This window comes from Passer montanus, unplaced genomic scaffold (genome assembly GCF_014805655.1).
Source record: "Passer montanus isolate IOZ18808 unplaced genomic scaffold, ASM1480565v1 scaffold25, whole genome shotgun sequence".
Classification (NCBI taxonomy): domain Eukaryota; kingdom Metazoa; phylum Chordata; class Aves; order Passeriformes; family Passeridae; genus Passer; species Passer montanus.
In genome coordinates this window covers 10,027,235-10,046,514 of record NW_024367149.1, presented here as the reverse complement: position 1 = coordinate 10,046,514, position 19,280 = coordinate 10,027,235, and the positions used below count along the sequence as shown (strand labels likewise).

The 19,280-nt window shown below is 47.7% G+C and overlaps 1 protein-coding gene across 13 annotated transcripts in view; it reads right to left on the bottom strand.

The window, feature by feature from the left end:
• Positions 1-10,520, bottom strand: part of NFIA (nuclear factor I A) — a 241,295-nt gene extending 230,775 nt beyond the window's left edge. For all 13 annotated transcript variants that reach the window (XM_039711716.1, XM_039711721.1, XM_039711727.1 and 10 more), the window contains exons 1-2: positions 10,144-10,520; positions 4,258-4,789 (exon numbers count right to left, since the gene is read on the bottom strand). In XM_039711716.1, the coding sequence (XP_039567650.1) occupies positions 4,258-4,789; positions 10,144-10,170 (559 nt within the window). In that variant the 5' untranslated portion in view covers positions 10,171-10,520. The remainder of the gene's footprint in view (positions 1-4,257; positions 4,790-10,143) is intronic.
• Between the last annotated feature and the right edge of the window lie 8,760 nt (positions 10,521-19,280).

Here is a 19,280-nt window from a genome sequence, read left to right as displayed (position 1 = left end):
ACGCTCCACTTTTGCAGAGCAGCGATCAGGAGTTCAAGGCGCTGCGACAGCTCTTTCAGTGACGTACGGTATTGTCAGGACACCTCTGCCACCCCTGCGACACCCGGCCCGGCTGCGGCTATTAACAGGATTAATGCAGCAACAATCAATACCAATTGTACTAAAAGATTACAGCGCAAAGCCTCGGGTACCTCTCGGACCCCCCGAAACCTTCACGGGTACGGGAGGGCTTCTGCATTAACCCATCTTTGGGTTATTCCCATCGATGCCTCTTTATGGTCGTCCAAGGAGAATATTTTAAGTCTGTTGATGGGAACATAAAATGGGTCGAGCTTAAAGTTCAAGGTCATGTGCTATATACCACTGCCCAGCAATTAGCCACAGAGCACATCTAGAAGTTAAGTAAATTTTCAGTCACAAAAATTAAGGCTGAGTTCTGGCACCTTCGCTGCCTTCCAGTCTAAACGTGAACAGAAAAATGAGCTTACGTAAATAAAACCTAGCCCCGGATTTTTTCTTAAATTTGGGATTTTTAAATGTCCTTCTGAAAGATTAAAAGATTTTCTCTGCCACAAATACCTCGCGAGTTTAATTCTCGCCCGAAGCGCATAACGATGGGCGGCCAAAAAAATAAACTGGGCATTGCAGCATCGCCTCCTGGCCCACCATCCCGCTTCGGCCACTGGAGAAGTGTCTAAAAACTGTGACCTCTCAGAAAATTTAACTACTTCTACTGCGATTCTATTCTCCAATCTGACCACATTAGCAGGAGGAACTCCAAAGCAGTAAAAAACTCCAGAAAGTTCTCGGTTGAGTGCCTACTAATGAACAAAGGTTAACTTTATCTAAAAGGTCAAATGCCTGGTGGCTAAGGTTGTGACCTTAACAACTTAAATTGTGACCTTGCCACGTGCCTAGTATATTGTAGATTCTGATACAGATCATCTGGTAAAGGACCGGTCATAAATTAGCTTTACTGTTCGACTCCCACAAAGAAAACGGTTTGCCACAATGGTTTCCAACTTGTCATTTGATACAAGAGCAGAATAAGTGAAAACTAAAAAGCAAACCCAAGTTCAGGGTATGAAAATGCCGCCTGCTTTTAGTTAAGCAGATTAGAAACTGCAAACTGAGAGCAATACTCTAGATTTCAATACATTTTTTGGTCAACCTCTAATTCACAAAGCACCGATCTTCCTTCCTTTTTTTTTTTAATTTCTTTTTTTTATCCTTTTAATGAAAATGACATGTAGTTTGCCTATTTGCATATTTTTGTTTTCTCTTTCTAGCCAGTTCTTAAAGAGAATAATTGATTTCAGTAGCTTTGTAAGAAGCACTATTTAAATCTGTGCACATGTGTTCCCTTACAGATGATAGTGCCTACTGAAGGAAAAGCGTGGATTCAAAGCAATAATTATCCTACATGTTTAGAAGGAAAGGGACATCTTGCTACCGAAGTCATCTCGAATAAGGGCATCTTGGAACAGAATACTCCCCCCAAGAAAAGAAGACGAAAAGTAGGGGGAAAAAAAAACCCACAAGAAAAAGAGAAGCGAGCACTATGGGTGAAAAGGTCACAATGGTTTTGGCACGTATCATCAAGCACGTTTCGGAGTCTGTGCCTCCTGCCAATACTGGCAACTTCTCAAAACTTTTAAGGAGGTAAAAACATTGTTTAGTGTTTACAAATCTTCTGTACTATAGCAGATGCTTGTCAAATCCGCTATATGTAAGTTGACCAGCCTACCTAATATTTGCGCTGGTGACTTCCTCCTTATAAATACGTGGTCCATACATTTGGGGAGCGAGGTCTGATGGAGTTGGAGACAAAGGACCCTTAATATTTTTTTCTTTTGTAATTTTCCTGTTGCGCACCCGGCACAAGCTGCCATTACTGCGGGTCTGCGGGAACCAATGGCTGTCAACTTGGCCAATGTTCAGGTGTAACAAAGACTGCTGGGATACATCGGAGGGGGGAAAAAAACGGGAAAAAACGGGGGAAGAAAAAGAGGTAGCTCTACGCAAGGCTTTCGGTACACCTCTGTGAAGCCATATAGACAGCGACCATGCTGTGCCACCTCCCAAAAAACATCTTGTCCCCCTCCCCGCTGAGGTTTAGCAGGAATATGCCAGCACACACTCCTGCATCGAGAGCACAATGCAATGCGTGCAATCAGCAAACAACGGCCGAAAACACGGCGCGGTGCGCTCTGCACGGGCGCGTGGCTGCTCACACAAATCCCCAAATCTAACCCCAAAAACCACGCCAAGGGCTCGCGCCGTGTTTCCGTGGCAAACACCAAATCTGAAGGACAATCGGTGTGATCGCTGCCTGTTGATGATGATGGCAGGAATAAACAGCAGTTCGCTATCAAGGCTACTGTTTGCCACCGGCGCGCTGATAAGATGGTATATCCCTAATCGCAATATTGAACTTTCATAACGTCTATTGCCCGACTGTTATAACAGGGAGAGATCCCTTGAAGCTCCCCGAAATACTCCCACCACTGGGTTTTGTCCTTTTTCTCCCCATCCTACATTTCTGTGACCCTACATGCAAGCTAAGCCAAGACCGTTGGTTTCTATCAACAATTTGTGAGCTCCACGGAGGGCCTGGGAAATACAATATGGATCAGTATTTACTGCATCATGCTATATATAAATCCAAATAATAAAAACCTGCGTGCTGTAGATCAGTAAATAGACATTTATAGCTTCTATTTGGATATCAAAGCATTTTAAATTTATCAACCCACTCCAACATGCGGAGGAGGAAACTGAGGCAGACAAAAGGGATGTGAGTCCATGGTCCCCTCGGGGTTGGTGATGGAACAGGAGGTGACCTGAAATGCCCCAGCCCCAAGCTCCCTTCAGTTAGCCATTTATCCATAACGGTTCCTTCATGATGCCCATAATAAAGCGCAGAGTAAATAAATAATTTTCCCCAATATTTGCCTACTTCCCTTTAATCATAAATGTACTGTATGATCTATCACCTCACACCGAAGTGCAAAGTAAATGCTGCAGCTTATCTGTAGGAAATACCATGAGGATACTCAAAAGATATTTCCGAACAGGGATCATATCTGTAAAATCCCAGCGGCAACATTGCCTCACACAACAACCATGGCAGGGACTCAGCGCAGAAAAACTTTGGGGAAGCCAAAACTTTCTGCAAGACCCTCGGAAAGAAGTTGGCATGGGAAATGCAGGCTCCCTGGGCTGTAATTTGCTTGGTTTTCTTACCGATAAATATTTATACAGAAGTGGTTTCTACTAATATGATTCCTCTCTCCCCTGCTCCTCTGTTTTTCCAGCCTGTCGAGCCCCTCAGCTCACAAGTCAGGATATGCTGGGGGACCCACACATCCCATACATGAAACTTGGGGCATCGCACCTCACACATGCACATTTTTCTGCGCTGCAATCACTCAGGAGAACTACAATAGCGTATTATTTTACCCAGTCAACATACTACACATCCTCTGAGCACGCCGAGTCACGCCGCAGGCAGAGCATACTTTGTGTTGGAGTCTGGGATCCCAAGATTTTCATCACACGTTAAAACATCTCAGCTCCTCCTCATAAGCACAATATTGCCAAATCAGGAATTTTTTTTCAAGACCTGCTTAGCTTTTAGGTGTATAAATTTTGATCTTTTAAGGGGTTTAAATGTCTCCTTTTCCCCCTAGGGCTACCCAGAGGTTTGTTTCATGCCCACTCAGACCTGATGACTAGGTTTGCTATCAAGGGACTGTCTTCTCTTTTCCCTCCAATCCTGCAGGATTTACAGGACCTAATCCCTGTGGGGTGAGGATACCTGGTACTCCTGACCCACAGGCCTCAGGCATCTCTAGCCCTCTTGGACAACTTTGTGCATAACGTACGCAAACTTTATTTAAAAAAAAAAAAATTAAAATCTATCTGCTTTCCCCCAAAATTAGGATAAAGGAAACCGCGTCCAGCTGCGAGCCCTCCTTGGACAACATTTAGGATAACACCTGTGAAGGATGCCCGAAACGCTGTTAACCGCGGAAAACAAGAGCCACTTTTATGTGGCTGCACCTTAAAAACCCCATTAAAAAAAAATAAAATAAAAAGTGAGGGGGGGAGTTTTGGCACCCTCCTCACCACCCCGGGAGAGCGATAACCGGCATCCCCAGCTCCCTCCCCAGCTCATGCAGCCGCCACAGGGGCACGGCACCCGGCACGGAGATAACCGAAAAGTTGGAGAAGGTGGTAGAGAAAGGCACTTACCTGCTGCGTGCACAAAGTATGCCAAATATAAATCGAGTTCCTTAACAGAAACTCCTATATGGTGGGGCTGTACGCACAGCCCGGGGTTAGAGCACTGTGGGGACTTTACAAGGCGCTCGCCATCAGTACTTTCGAGCGGAATACCTTTAAATAAAATCACCATAACAAGGTCCAACCTCCAGACCTTATCTGCCTGGCGAAGGCAGTCAATTCTTCTCATCTTGCCCTTCTGGTCTGGATTGGAAAGAACGCAACACGGAGGCTTTTTTCCTGTGACTGTGAGAACAAAATCCTCCCGAAATTCAGGCCTGATATCTTTCCGGAGCTTTGCCAGAAGTCTGGATGCCCATTTTTGCTTTACCTCGGGTTTTTCACTTAGCAGTTCGTCCTTCACGGCTCTCTCTTCCTCTTTTGACATGCGTTTTTCATGTTTTTTGAAGTATTTTCTTTTTCGGGCTTGCAGGTTGAACCATGTGTACGCAAACGCTCGGACGTGAGGCAGAAGTGCTTCGATGAAGGGATGAAATTCATCCTGAAAAAAGTTACAGAGAAGGGTTGATGCCACCGAAACCATCAAGAAAGAGCCTTCAAAAACAGGGCTTTTGCGGGATGGTGAGAATTAGGAGGGTGCCGATAAATTTTAAGGGCCGTGGGACCCCTTGCTAATGGACCCCAAACCCACCACTGCCACATCCCCGCTTCCCTTTCGCGCCTACCCAAAACCTCCGCTCCCGCCCCCCAAAAACAGGGTCCAACTTCAACCAAGCGCCCAGATGGAGATGGTGCAATGCTGGCGCCCTTTCCCCAGTTCCCAAACCTTTTTTAAAAAATAACAAAAAAGGGCAGAATGAGTTAAAAGCCAAAAACTCCTTTGCAGGTCCACTTGCAGAGCGCATATCTCCCTTTGCTCTCTCCCTGACCCCGCTGCTTGCGGTGTAGCCAGCGTTTGCCCGCCAATTTGGCAAATCCTAAACATTTGGATGCCAATCAATGTTTGTATGGGGAAGTCTAAAGTATAGTAAAACTTTCCCTAAGATATATTTGGAAATAGCAGCCGGCAGAATAGTAAAATGCCACTATAGCTGTATATACAATTACAATGAAGCATGGTTTTCACTCTGGTTCCTAAACAGTGAAGGGAGCGAGAAGTACCGCGGTCGATTTATCCCGCGAGCGCAATCATAACTAACACTAAAACCCTAGAAAAAGCAAGTATTGCAATTTATCTTTTTAAAAAAATATTTTTGTTTATATTTAGTAAAAAAAAAAAAAAAAAAAAAAAAAAACTTGCTATCTGGGCATATTAGGGAAAGTCAAACTCTGAGCCTTTCTCTAAAATTAAAAAAAAAATCCCAAAATAAACAGGAAAAATTGAAAAATGCAGTAACAGAAAACTATAGCACAACTTGTGCAAATGCGCAAAGAATTATTAATTGTGTCAGATTTTTCAGATATTTAAAAAGAAATGTCCTACTCGGAAAGTTAGTTTGGCCATCCGGAGACACTGCTTGCTTTGTGTAACGAGGAGTTAAAGATCGCCCCTCTCCCCGGCACAAAAAATATCGCAATTAAAATTATGCTGACACTAAAAAAAGGCGAGAAGACCCCTTGATTTTTTTTTTAATAATTATATATTTTTTTCTCCTCACTAAGTATTACATAAATCAGCCAAAGAGATCAAAACATATTATAATATTCTGGGGTCACGCTTCTTGTTTTTTCGCTGAATAAATGAATGACCCAACTCAAGGCTGCACATAAAAACGTATCCAGCCTACGGGGCCTGATCTAGCGCTGCGTGCTGGGGACGTCCCTGCTTCCAGTTCCTCCTTTTCTCAGGATTGGGCCCTCCAGGAGGGAAAAATAAAGTAATCTCTGCAACGTTTTCCCCAGCATGGGAAAAGCCACCCGCTACCCACCCCTGTGTGAGAAAACATCGGGGATTTTTCAGATTAGCAAACTAACTTTTTTTTTCTTTAATTATCCCATGGAGCACATTTTCTACTCAAATCATTGTGGGTCATGCAAATATGGTTATTAAAACAGACATCTTACTTCTTTTCAACACTTTATTTTAATTTGCATTGTTCTTTTCAGAAATTATGAAAAATTGAGAAATCAATAGTAGAAATATCTATCAGCAAAATTCTGTCATAATTCAAGACCTTCTGCTGACTCCTCCAGAGCTTTCATTGCACTTATCCTGAGTGGCCCCAGAATTATAGATACTTAAATCTATAGGTAGCACCATTGCATTTATTTTTATTTTAAACACAGATTGTTAAAAACTTTCCTAGCAGCACAATATATTTCATTAGAGCAGAGCGGCAGCAATCAAAGTACCATGAATGATTATTAAAATAAAAGCAGGTAAAATAAAATAAATCACTCCAGTGATTGGCACATTCCTCTTTTTTTTTTTTTTACCCTCCTCTATGGGAAAAGATGATAGTTTCAAATTTCAATAAAGTTTAAAAAAAAAAAAAAAAGAAAAGATTGCTGCGAGTTTGCAGTCGGCAGATTCAAAAAGTGAGAGGAGGCACAGTCCCAGCACATGGAGCTGCTCTCACCCACCAGACACAGCTCTCACGGCGGGGGGAGGAAGGGGGGGAAAAACAAGAAAAATATGAAAACTACAGGTCTCTACAAGCTATTAAAAATAATAAACCCTCCCTCCTGATCCCTCCTGTCCTTCCCTTTCCCCACTCAGGGAGAGTCAAGGAAAAAAGGCCTTTTGTCAAGTGGAAGTTTATCTGTGAAGGTACACAGAGCAAAGAGGCTCGACAGCCCACAGCGAGCCAGGGCAGCGCTTCCAGCCTTCCCACTTTCCAAACACGTCTTGGTACATCCTGAAATATTTTAACTTTTCTGCTTTAAGCAGCACTTTGTCCTGCCTGATCTCATGTGCTCGGGACTTTTTTGGCTCGGCGTTGGATAACATCCAAGACAGAGTTGCTTTAACCTGCGCTAAAGCTGATTTCTACGATGTGAACCTGAAAGGGGAGGTAAAAACAACACCCAAAAAAAAACCCTTTTAAAAAAAACACTAAACCACTTTAAAGGGAGGGGGGGAAAAAAACCAAGATGCTTTTTGGTGCTAAGTCAGGGTCTGTGGCTGAAGTAAAAGAGAAGCACTGCTGCTCAGGCGCGAGGTGTGCACGTCCCTATTACACCCTAATGTGTCTTTTCAAAATGGTGTATGAGGAGAAAAGGTTAACGACTCATAAACAGACCAACTTTCAAAGTGTCTTGGTAAACACGCTGCTCCGGAAAATCGCACCGCTTCAATCTCGGCGCTGAGGTATTAGCAAAGTCCAAGTGGAAATAAAAGCAGCCAGGACTGATCAAACAGAACTGGGCTGGACGCGGGGACGGAGGGGGGGGAGCAGCTTCTGCACAATACAATTTCTTATTTCAGTGGTGCTACAGCCCCCTCAGAAAACCCAAAAAGTTTTGGAAATGTGTCTGTGCAAGTGTGCTAACAGATGTGCAACTTGCCTGCAGCCTCGCTGCAAAATAGCAGGATTTTAAGGAACTGGTAGAAAAGGCAATGATCTTTCCCTTTCCACAAGTTAGCTTGAAGGGAAACTTTAAAAGTATTTGATAAAGCCATTTGCTTTCCCCCCTCAGTGTTGGATGGGTTACCTAAAAATAAAAGACGCCAGAAAGCTGGCAAAGCAATAATAAAAAGTTGAGCTTTTCTTTACTGCACTCCTCTCCGAAGTTTGAGGATACAGCTCTTCCGAGAGCTGCCTATCTCTAAGCAGCACCTAAAATTTGGGCTGCACAGTTCTGTACTGTTTATCCCAAAATTCTCCTCCGCTCTCCAAAAAGGTGTTAAGAAAAACAAAACAAAAACCCTAGGACAAAAGAACCCCAACGCCAACCCAAAGGCGACTTCGATAATGTAATCCTGCAAAGGAGGCTTTGAAACAATGTATTTCTGCAGATCTTTTTGAAATTAAGCCAACTACAGCGACCCTTGCTAATATTTTTACAATCCATTTGCTTGTAAATCTATGAGGAGACGTGCATATGTTCCCCAACTATTTCCTAGCTCCTCAGCAGATATGTAAATGGAACGATGTTTGGATTTTTTCTGACAGATGATACAAAATGCTTGTGCCATTTTGGTTCCAGGGCTTGGATAAATATGCTCAGAACCAGGATTTCTGTTTGTTTTCCTTTTCTAACCCACTTTCAAGAGCTTCCCTTTAAATCTGAACCAAAACTTGACCAAAAAAAAAAAAAAAGAAAAAAAAGAAAAATAAATATTTCCTAAAACTTGTATCAATAAAAGCTCTTGAAACGACAAAATAGGAAATTATTTGCAATAGCTCAGGGCTTGCCCCCTTTTTCTATGGAAAAATGACAGAATCACCTAATTGATCCTTCGGAGGGAAGAGTTTGTCAGGAGGCCTCTAATCCTCCTATTACTTTTCCAAACGTGCAGCAAGAATGCCAGATTTTCCTAACGGAGTCAAAGCACATGCCTGGCTTTCTGCTTTTCTTTTGATAAACTAAAAAAAAAAAAAAAAAAAAAAGCTGGGGGTGGCGGGGGGGGAACGACAGGGACAGGACACGACTGGACCAGGGAGCAACCAGCCCATGGATTTATTTTCTGTCCTTAATATTCGACTGGGCCTACTGAGCCCCAGGAGCCCCACGTGGAGATGCCAAGAGCGTCGGCGCTGCGGGCCCTGCACGGAGTGTCCGGGGGTCCCTCCTGCAGCCGCTGCGCTGACAAAAACCAGGTATTTCTCAGAGTTGAATTAAAGGCACAAACTTTGCCCAGGCACAGCCCGGAGTTGCTGCATCCCATCCTCTGCAAACTCCCGCTGCTCACGTTTTCCTCCTGCCTTTTGAGCAAGTGTACGGTTTGGAGTTTCGTGCCCCCGCCGGCCTGGTGTTTTCTCGCCAGCACCCCAAAATTTGGGGGAGGCTGGGGAAGGAGAGGGGACCGCGACTGGAGAAGGGGACGAAACTTTGAGAGCTCTTCGGGCTGCCTGGGAAGCTGCCGCCCCTCTCCCTGCAATTCCTTGTCTTTTTCTCGACGGAAAGAGCCCGGAGAGGCTTTCTCACCGGGAGAAAAAAAATATTCCAATTAAATTAATAAGAATAATGTAGTCAAAATCTCCTGCAGGAGGAAATAATCTGGGGTTTGAGTCCGCCACAAAGCATTTCCTCGTTAAACCATTATATCCTGCTAATTGAAGGGGTGTAATTCAGCGTCCTGCAGCAGCGCGCGGGGAAAAGGGGGGGCCGGGGGTTCCGCGGCCGCGCAACCGGGGGGCACCGCGGAGCGACGCCCCCGCCTCCGCTCCCCGCGCAGCCCCGTCCCGCCGCGAGCGGAGGGCGCAAAAGTTGCGCCGAGTGCCTCGGGGCCCGATCCGCGGGCGGGAGGGCGGCGGGGGGGACGCGCGACACGCGCGGGACAAGTTTGCGGGTGTCCCTGCGGGGGGACACACGCACGCTCTCCCGGCCGGGGCGGCCCCCGCGGGTGCGGAGGGCGCTCTGCGCGGGGGCGGCCGCACCGCGCCGCACCGCGGGAGCGAGCCCAGGTGCGGGGGACGGTCCCTCTCTCCGGTCCGGGGCGGCGGCATCGGCGGCATCGATCGCGGATGACCAAGCACGGCGGGGCCGTGCGGGTCGTCCCGCAGCACCGCGCCCGCGCGGCCCCCCCCGTTAATTAAAGCATTAATAAGTAGGCGCCATTAGCCATGTGCCGACACAAATGGCCGTGCGGGAAGGGGGTGGAGGGGGGGGGGGATGCGAGCGAAAGGCAACAAAGTTAGTTTCGGCGAGCGGCGGTGGTGCCCCTTCCCCGGCGCGCACGGCCGCGCACCCCCGCAGCGCCGGCCCCACCGCGCCCCGGCGGCCGCTTACCTGGGTGAGACAGAGCGGAGAATACATGACTGCTGCGGGGGGCTGCGGTTTGGAGGTGTGCGTGTGCGGGGAGAGAGGGAGAGAGAGAGGGGGAGAGAGACAGAGGGAGAGGGAGAGAGAGGAGGGGAAAAAAGAGAGAGAGAGAGGAGAGGAGGGGGAGCCCCGAGCCTGCTTCTTGCTTTCACATTTCCAACTCTGCCAAACTGCAGCCAGCGCGGAGCCGCTCCATGAGCTGAACTTTAACCCCGCCTCGACTTTCCCGCACTACGCGCTCGGCATGCCTGCCCCGCGCGCCGTTAAAGGCATAGCGCTCGCTGCGCGCCCCTCCGCCGCCCCCGCTCCGCGCCCCTCCGCTCCGCTCCGCGCCCCTCCGCTCTGCGCCCGGGGAGGGGGCTGCGGCGCCGCCGCCTCCCTCCGCCCCGCCGCCCCGCAGCGCGGCCAGCCGCGGAGCCGAGAGGCGAGCCGGGCTCGGCTCAAAGTTTTCCTCTTTTTACGGGGGGGAGGTTGTGTATTTTTCTATTGTAATTGTTATTTATTTATATTGTTTTGTTTTGTTTTGCTCTTCCCGGGGGCTGCGGCTCCGCTCGGCCCTTGACCATGGAGGGATGGGGCGAGGTGGGGGGGGCTGGGGGAAGCGGCTTTGCCTTCCACAACTTTCCCCATCCCCTTTGGCACTTGTCATTTTAAATCAAGCGCTTTAGAATCGAGGGTGCTTATTCCACTTTAAAAAAAATAAAGATTTTCTTCTAAAAAATAGCAACACATAAATTCATCGGCACATCGCACTCCCCCCTCTTTCTTACTTATGAAATCTAAAAGTGAAGCGCTTAAAATTAAAAATACCCCCGCGCCTCCTGACACTTCTGGAGCGCATTGTCTTGGCACCGGCAGCGTTTGGGTTTGGGGTTTGGATGCTCTCCAGCCCGCTCCTGGGGACTCGCAGGGTGTCCCGGGTGGTGTGTCCCCCCCTTTCCGCTTGGGAATAGCGTTTTCCACTGATGCCGGAGGCAGTTTAGGTGACCCCCGCGTCCCTGCGTGTAGTCACAGGATTTTCTTTTTTTTTTTTTTGGGGGGGGGGGGCAACGACGGCGACACAGGCAAGGAAAAAATCCCATCTTATAGGGGAAAAGGAGGAAAAATCCCCTCCCGCAGCTTATTTCGGAGGTGGAGGGGGAGTCGGTTGTGTCCCCCACTCGTCCGTGCCGCACCGTTCCCAGCCTTTTGCGGTTTCCAGCATTATCTTTTAAGTAACTTTTGGCGCCCTTCGGGAGACTTTTGGCCGCGGGACGGCTGGTTGCGCCCTCTAGGCAGGGGCCACGGTCAAGTGCAGCCCCTCCGCAGCCGCGGACAACCCCCCCTTCCCCAAAAAAATATACGGGTAGAGGAAAGCACCTTCCCCCACCCCAGAATATTTGAGCGCTAAACGGGTGGGCGCGCAAGTTATCCTCATTTTTCCCAACTCAGCGTTTTTCTAAGCACGCTTTAAAAAAATAAATAATTTTTTAAACGTGGGTTTTTTTTAAATAAAATGGGGTTTTTTTTTCTTTCTTCTTCTCTCCTTCTCTCCTCCCCCTTTTTTTTTTTTTTTTTTTTTCCCTCTCGGTTTTTTTTTTTCTTTTTTTTTTTTTTTTTTTTTTTTGGGTGCTAAATCCGGAGGTTTCCGAGGCTCCGGCCCCGCCAGCGGCCCCGTCCCCGCAGGGCGCCGCCAACTTCGGCGGAAAAGGAAAAAAAAAAAAAAAAGGAGAAAAAAAACCTAGAGGGGAAAAAAAAAAGAAAAAAAAAGGCGCGCCCCTCCCCCCGGGGGAGTTCAAACGTCGCAACACCCACTCCCGCCGCTGATTGGGCAGCTCTTGGTGACGTCACAAGGCCCAGCCCCGCCCATTGGTCCCCGCCGCGGTCCGTCACATCCCGCGCCCGGGCGCGTTTCTTTGTGCGCGGCCGCGGGCGCTCCAGACGGCGCGCACGGAGCCGGCGCGCACGTACGGGCGGGGAGGGGGGAAAGCGGGGGAATCTGTCAAGCTCAGCGGTTTTCTCAAATCCCTGACCAGAAAAAAAAAAAAAAAAAGATTAAAAAAAATAAAAAAGGGCAGCTGCGGCGCAGCCCTGCGCGCCCGCGCTCTCTCCGCGCCCAGACCCCGCGCAGACAATAGCGAATTCCCTCTGCGAAAGCGTGGGAATCGGGTTAAAAATACAAAAACAAGAGTTTAAGCGGCGCCGCGTCCCACGGGCAGGGATAACAGGGATAACACAGATAACAGCGCCAGAGAAACTTTGCGGGCTCTGGCGGCTGGCGGCACTTTCCTTTTTTTTTTTTTTTCTCTTCGCAATTTTTTATATTTCTTATGGCTAAAATCGACTCGCAGCCGTTGGGAACCGGAAGGGAAAACCCGCCGCAGCCAACTGCCGCCGGCTCTTAGGTGGGATGTGTTGGGATTTTTTCTTCCCGTGGCTTTTGGGCTGATCGGGGGGTTTTGGTGGCTGCGGCGCGGGGCGAGCCGGGGTCGGGGCGGGCGCACCCGGGCGCTGCCGCCGCCTCTCCACGCTCTGCCGGGTGGGCTCCCAGTGCCCGGGACTTTGCAGAAGTTACGAGCGATTCGGCAGCCTCCCGCCCACCTCCCTCCTCCTCCTCTCCTCCACCTCCTCCTCCTCCCCCCCGCGCCCGCGTATTTCCGCAATCGCCGCGATTCGCACAGGAGACCCGCACCGGGGGGCGGCGGGGCTCACGGACATCCCCCGCACACCCCCGGCCGGGCGGGCGGCCCCGCTGCGGCCCCGCAGTGTCCCGCCCCCGCCGAGCCCCTTCCCAGCCGCGGGGGTCCTGCCCCTCGCACGGGTAACCCCCCCCATCCTGCATGGATAACACCCCCCATCCTGCATGGATAACACCCCCATCCTGCATGGATAACCTTCCGCACGCGTAAAACCCCCTCCTGAACGGGGGACCCCCTTCTGCACGGGAACCCCCCATGCGCACCCCCGGCGCGGGGAACCCCCGTCCCTTGCACCAGCAAAGCTCCTTTGCTGCATGGGCAAAGTTCCCGGGCGCTGGCAAACCCCCCCATCCTCCTTTGCACGTCCACCTTTGCCCCCCCCGTGCTTTGCAAACCCCCCCGGGCTTTGCCACCCCCGGTGCGGTGAAGGTGCGGGGCTCCCCCGGCCGGGCAAGCCCCCGGCGGGGGAGGACCGGTCGGTCCCCGCAGCGCTGCCGTGCCTGGCAAGCGATGCAGCAGCCAAGCTGCAAAGTCTCCAACTTACACGGCACCCCTAAAATAGTCCTGATTTCATCCCTGAAAGGATTTCCTGGCTTTGTGTGTCTTAACTAGCCTTGGCCATTTTTGTAGAATAACCCCATTATTCACAGCTCTGAGGGTACAATCTGCTAAAGTCACTTAATAAAAAAAAAAAAAAGCCCAGAAAAAACTCAACCAAAAAAAACACAGAGGAGAAAGAAAAACCTTCAAAGGGCGTGAGAAATAAAGGCAAACAAACAATTGTCTGTGGCTCTCAGCTCCCCTTGATCGTGGATACCCGCTTCATTAACAGGAGAAGCATTATATGCTTAAAACTGGAAGCCTCAAGATGCGTGATAATACTGCAAAATTAATTTGGGGGGGGGAGAGCAAGTGGATCTGAAGGTTAATTGCTATTTTTTGACAACAAAGTGAGACTTCAACTCACACAACTCATAAGTAGCAGTGTGGTTACCCCTCTGAATTTACTGCTTTTAATCGACTTGAGCAGGTATTTAATGACACAGAGGTTGCAGCCGAAGCGTAGTGAGTACAGAGACCAAAAAAAACCAAAAAAAAAAAAAAACCCAAAAAAAAAAAAAGAGGAAGAAATCCCCTGAGACAGTGATTTTCAGTTTGCAGTTTGGGAGCCCCAGACCTGCGCCGGTGACAGCGCGGCTCCAAAAAAAAAAAAAAAAAAAAAAACCAAAAAAAAAAAAAAAAAGGAAGAAATCCCCTGAGACAATGATTTTCAGTTTGCAGTTTGGGAGCCCCAGACCTGCGCCGGTGACAGCACGGCTCCGTGCGCGGCGGTGCGTGTTTGAACCTCCTGGCAGCGGCTCTGCTTTCCTGGTTACCTCCTGGTGACCCCTCGGAAGGAGCCTGCCGGTTCCCAGCGGTCTGGAGACCACAGGTTGGAAACCACTGGTTTTGCATAAACTTGTGTTATTCGGCGCAGGCTTAGGTCGCGAGGGCTCCTCTTAGCAAATTGTCGAAGGATGATGTGCACTGCATAAATTAAAACATCATGTCCCCTTGCCATGTGAAAGCATTATTAAAAGAAGCATAATAAGGGATTTCCACCATGTTATCAAGCGTACAAAGAGAACTCCGAATGGGAGGGATGGCTGTCATCGGGGTAGAACAAGCTGGGATTTTGGAGAGGCTTGAGAAGCGCTTTGAATAGCCCGTCAGTTGGACAAGGATCAGCGCTGACAATAGCCGGGCTATATGTGGTATGGCCTGTTAACATACAGCAGCGATCATTAAAGGCCTGAGACAGACAACGGGGCTCTCCTGGGCCCTGAGTGATCTTGGTGGCTTTGGGAGAGCCACTGTGGCGGCCTTGGGAGCAGCTTCACCCTGCTGAGAGCCAGAAGCCCCCTGAAATTACCAGGCTTGATCCTGATTCCTTTTCCATCAAGACCTTAGAGCCACACACTGCTGACTCACACGCCCGAGAGACCTAAGTGCCAGTGTGGTGGATGGAAATCAATGCTCAGACGTTTCTCTGCTGTCCCACAATGGATCTACAAATACCAGCAGAAACTTCACGGAGAAGCAGTAGTTTAGTGCCATGCCTAACCTTGTCCCACCATCCGCCATGAAATCAACAATATTCTGAAGCTACCAAAAATGAGAGTATTCTGTAAGACTCTCCCCTGGGAAGAGATTGCTTTTTTATTCCACACGTGCACAAAGAACTAGGCATAACAGGGTTTTCCTCCTTAGTTTAAAGGCTCCAGATCCTGAAATAGAGTTCCCCATAGCAGGACTGTTGGAACTCGATGATATCTATCTCTTCCAAACCAAGCCCTTCTATGATCCTACAAAAAAACACCATGGTTTTGTGAACGCCGTGTCATCCTAAAACAGCAGGGCAGAACTTTCAACTTCCAGGCTCCAAATTTCAGGGAGTAGCTTAAATAAGCAGAGCAGTACATTTGATGGAAATTCTCACCTTACACCACTAAATACACGTGAATAATGCTTTTCCATGCAGTATTTTCTGTCCATTGCCACGATTCCCAGCAGGAGAGCAGGGTGATGAAGAAGCACGGCAGATGAAAACGGCTACACTTCTTGGGGTCTGGGCCATGGGTGCATCTCCAAAGCCACATTCATGTGGGGAATTAAAGCAGCTGTGCTAAGGGCGAGTGGGAATAAGTACACTAAAAATTGGTCAATCTTTGTGTGAAAGGACCTGCTCTGACCGTGAGCTGCTGGCGGCATCGCCGCCTGGCACGGCCGTACGTGGGGCGCTGGCTGCGGAGCCCAGCGCGTCGCAGGAATGCCTGCAGAGTTGAAATGCATTTCCACAGGGTCTCGAGTCTATTGCGAAATGCACTGCGGAGGAAATAACTTCCCAGCAAAAGTGTGCACACTGCAGAAAGGAAGCAACAGAATGGACAGAGGCGGGAGAGGCAGTGCTTCCCCTTTTGTTTTGCTGGAGATCTTCTTATGGGGAGCAAAATAAGTGGTAACGTTTATAAGATAAAAACCCCTTTGGAAGCAGGGCTTATTTGAAAAAAACAAAATATGCCTTGAAGTGAAAGTTCCCTATGAAAGTGAATGGAGTTTAATAAGCTCGCTCTGGTTTACGAGTGGACTCAAGCAGTGCCCATTGGGCCAGGCCCCACTGTGGGTCACCAGGAACCTAAAACTCCCTTCTTACCATGTTGATGCCACCATCCAACTGGATAAATTCCCTGTTCACAGCCAGGAAAGATGCAGATAGGTACAGTTGTCCTCAGCTATATTTTATTTGTACACAGTCCCGCAGTGTTATCGCTGCTGGAAGCTGAGGGACGCCTCTCACAATGGTACAGAATCATTCTCCATCAATACGGAGTGATTACACCATGCAGAACTGACACTGCTGTTGTCCGAAATCCAATGTTTTATCAGGCAGTTTGGCATAAACACTTTGGTCCTAATCTCGCACACCTCAATGAAAATTTCACTTGATAAAGTTTGCGCAAGAGTGATATAAACATGGTGTGGCAAATATTGTTTATATACCCATCCACACCCATGCACACACTATTTATTTTAGTATATTATATATCCATGCGTTGTTGTATTTATTTATGCAATCTATTTCTCAAAAGCAAAGTAAGTCTTTTGTCCCTGCTTTTACATAAGAACGTTTTACATTCAGGGTTCGTTTGGAATATAAAAGCTGAGATTCAATACAGGGTGTGAAAAATGAACCTGAGGAATTGCTGACTGGACTTTGTAAAGTTTCAGATAGCACAAACAGTTATGTGACAAAGAAAAGTTATGTCTAAGAGAAAAAAGGAATATTAATACTAATATTAAACATCAGTTTATGCTGCTTAGAAGCAGTGGTGGTCTTTTAGCCCTCATTAACATGCATTCCCTGCTGCCCTTTGCTGCAGGCTTTTCTCTGTAGTCTGTAACTTTCACAATGAGATGGGCATTATTTCCCCAAATAAATAAATAAATAAATAAAATTCAAATCAGCAATCTGCTTCACTGCTAAATATTTTTTTCACATTTCTTATCTATGCTGAAGTTTTGGGAAGAAAAAAAAATAAGTGTCCTGTTCAGACGCAAACTCAGACAACTTTGTGCCTAGGTTAGAGACAGGCTGGTTAGAAGGGCACAGTAACAGGTTCAGGTTTATTACTGCTTTTCTAGCACAAAATTTATCTACAATTCTCTTCCGAAGTTATTCTTTAAAAATAGTTTTAGCCCTGCTAGCCCAGACAGCACATGAAGTCTGATCACTTTCCTCGTGGGTATAGAGCAGGAAAGTTTTCCATCACAAGTTTTCCTAACTCTGTCTCTTTTCTGCTATTTAAAATACCTCTTTCAGCCCTGAATTATGTATTCTTTAAAAGGTGATTATTATTCTTCATAGGAAGGACAGGCACTGACACAAGATAATTTAGTACTCCCCACTTTTAGCCCATAGACTTCAAACTAAATGAAATTATAGGGAATTGAAAGTAATACTCTTTCTCCGAGATTAGTAACTTTTTACTTCTCTACCTCCTCTAATTTTATAGACAACTTCATAACGTGCAAGGACTGAGCCATAAAAGCTGTGCCATAGCTCACATGCAAAAGTTGGTTGTAAAAACTCAAAAACCTTCACGAGACCCAATGCTTCTGCCTAAAAGATTTTGTAAAAAAAACCACATAGTGAAATGCACCCAGGTCCTTTTCCTTGCTCTGCCTTTTCCCAGAGCCCATGGCTCCCTTGGAGTAGTGAAGGAAATGTGTTAGTCTCAGCACCTGAATTTTTTTTTTTTTTGAAGTCTTTATTACTGTAATTCACTGACCTGCCGCATTGTAAGCCCTGGCAATATAGATCCCTGCACTGGGCACCCTGCGCTGGTACTGGATCTCTCTGGAGAAGCTGCATTGTTGGTTTGCTTTTCTTATTTTTTTTTCTTTTCCAGAAAGGGAGTTTTTCTTTAAAAAAAAAAAAAAAAGAAAAAAAGGAAGTGCAATCCGTGTGGGCTGCCTGTCACAATCACTGCTTTCCTCTCCTAACAGCAGGGAGAAGGTGAGAGCATCCTCTGCTCACCCGACTGTTGTGTTAACTTCTATACTGGGCTGGGAAGATTTCCACAGGGTAACCCCCGGAACAAGCAGGCGCGATGCACAGGTGGCCCTTACAAAGCTCTGGTTTTATTTGGATTCCTGGAAAAGCACATAAATCACAACACCGCCCCACGTACGTATGCCCGACCCCTTCCTCAACTTCTTGCATGAAAAGATTATTTCTGAGCCTATGGAGCAGGTGTACGTACGGCGGTGAAGCTCATGGGCAAACACACACTGACTGCATTATTTCTCCCTCAGAAAACTAAAAACCCGAGCCAGGAGATCCCCCAGCCCAGCTCCCCCCTCCTCCAGGAGGAAATAAGCATTTCCTTAAAAATATTCTATTTTTTTTTATCCTCTTCAGATTCAGATTGTCACTAAATATAGAAACTCTTGTAGCCACACAAACCGTGCATCGCCCCACAGCTGCTCATTTGCAATTTGTTCCTGCACTTAAAAATCTCTTAATGCTACAAATAAACTTTGGGAAAGTTACATCCCAATAAACAATGAGGTGTTGTTTAAAATTACATGTGCTACTGTATTATTAGGTCTCTACCGACACTACAATTATCTTTTGAAGCTGGCAATAACGCATTAGCTGTTCAGTCAGACGCAGAAATAGACTGGAGGATAAGCCCTCTGCCATTTTTATGAATGGAAAATATTTTAAAAGATTGTTTCCACTTTCTTCTTTGTCCTCTCCCCCGAAAGGAGCCCCCGCGCCGGCACTCTTTCCCCACGTCACTTTAATATTCATCTATTTTATCCATACATTGCGATACATGATTAACTGCCTCCCCCCTACCACACACACATCGCCCCAAACAATACAGATACTTATTGGATTAACTACTCAGTCCTCGCTGGAAGGAAAGCGGTATCCGTGAGCTCTCGCTTTTATTTGCACGTACAGTTGTAGATCTGTGGCATGACACAAAAATAAATAATAATAATTGAAAAAAAAACCAAAAAAAAAAAAGAAAAAAGAAAAAAGTGGATAATCCCTACGCGGGAGCGCAGTGTCCGCCGCAGCATCCGCCCGCTCCGCGGCACCATTTTTACTCGCCAAGGGAGTTCGCAGCGCGGCGGATCCTGCCTGGTTTTGCCCGATTTCTGCCCGGTTTTGCCCGATTCCTGCCCGCTCCCCGAGCAGCCGCTGCCCGGCGTGGGCGACCGTGATGGGCGTCGCATCTGCCCGTCCTCCGGGCCCCCCCTCCGGCACAGCCTTGGCACCGCACCGGGGCCGGGGGGAGAGAAAACAGAGGTGCGGGGCGGAAAGAATTAAAGCGAAGCCTTTAAAGTTCGCTGTTTGATTTTGCTCTGCCT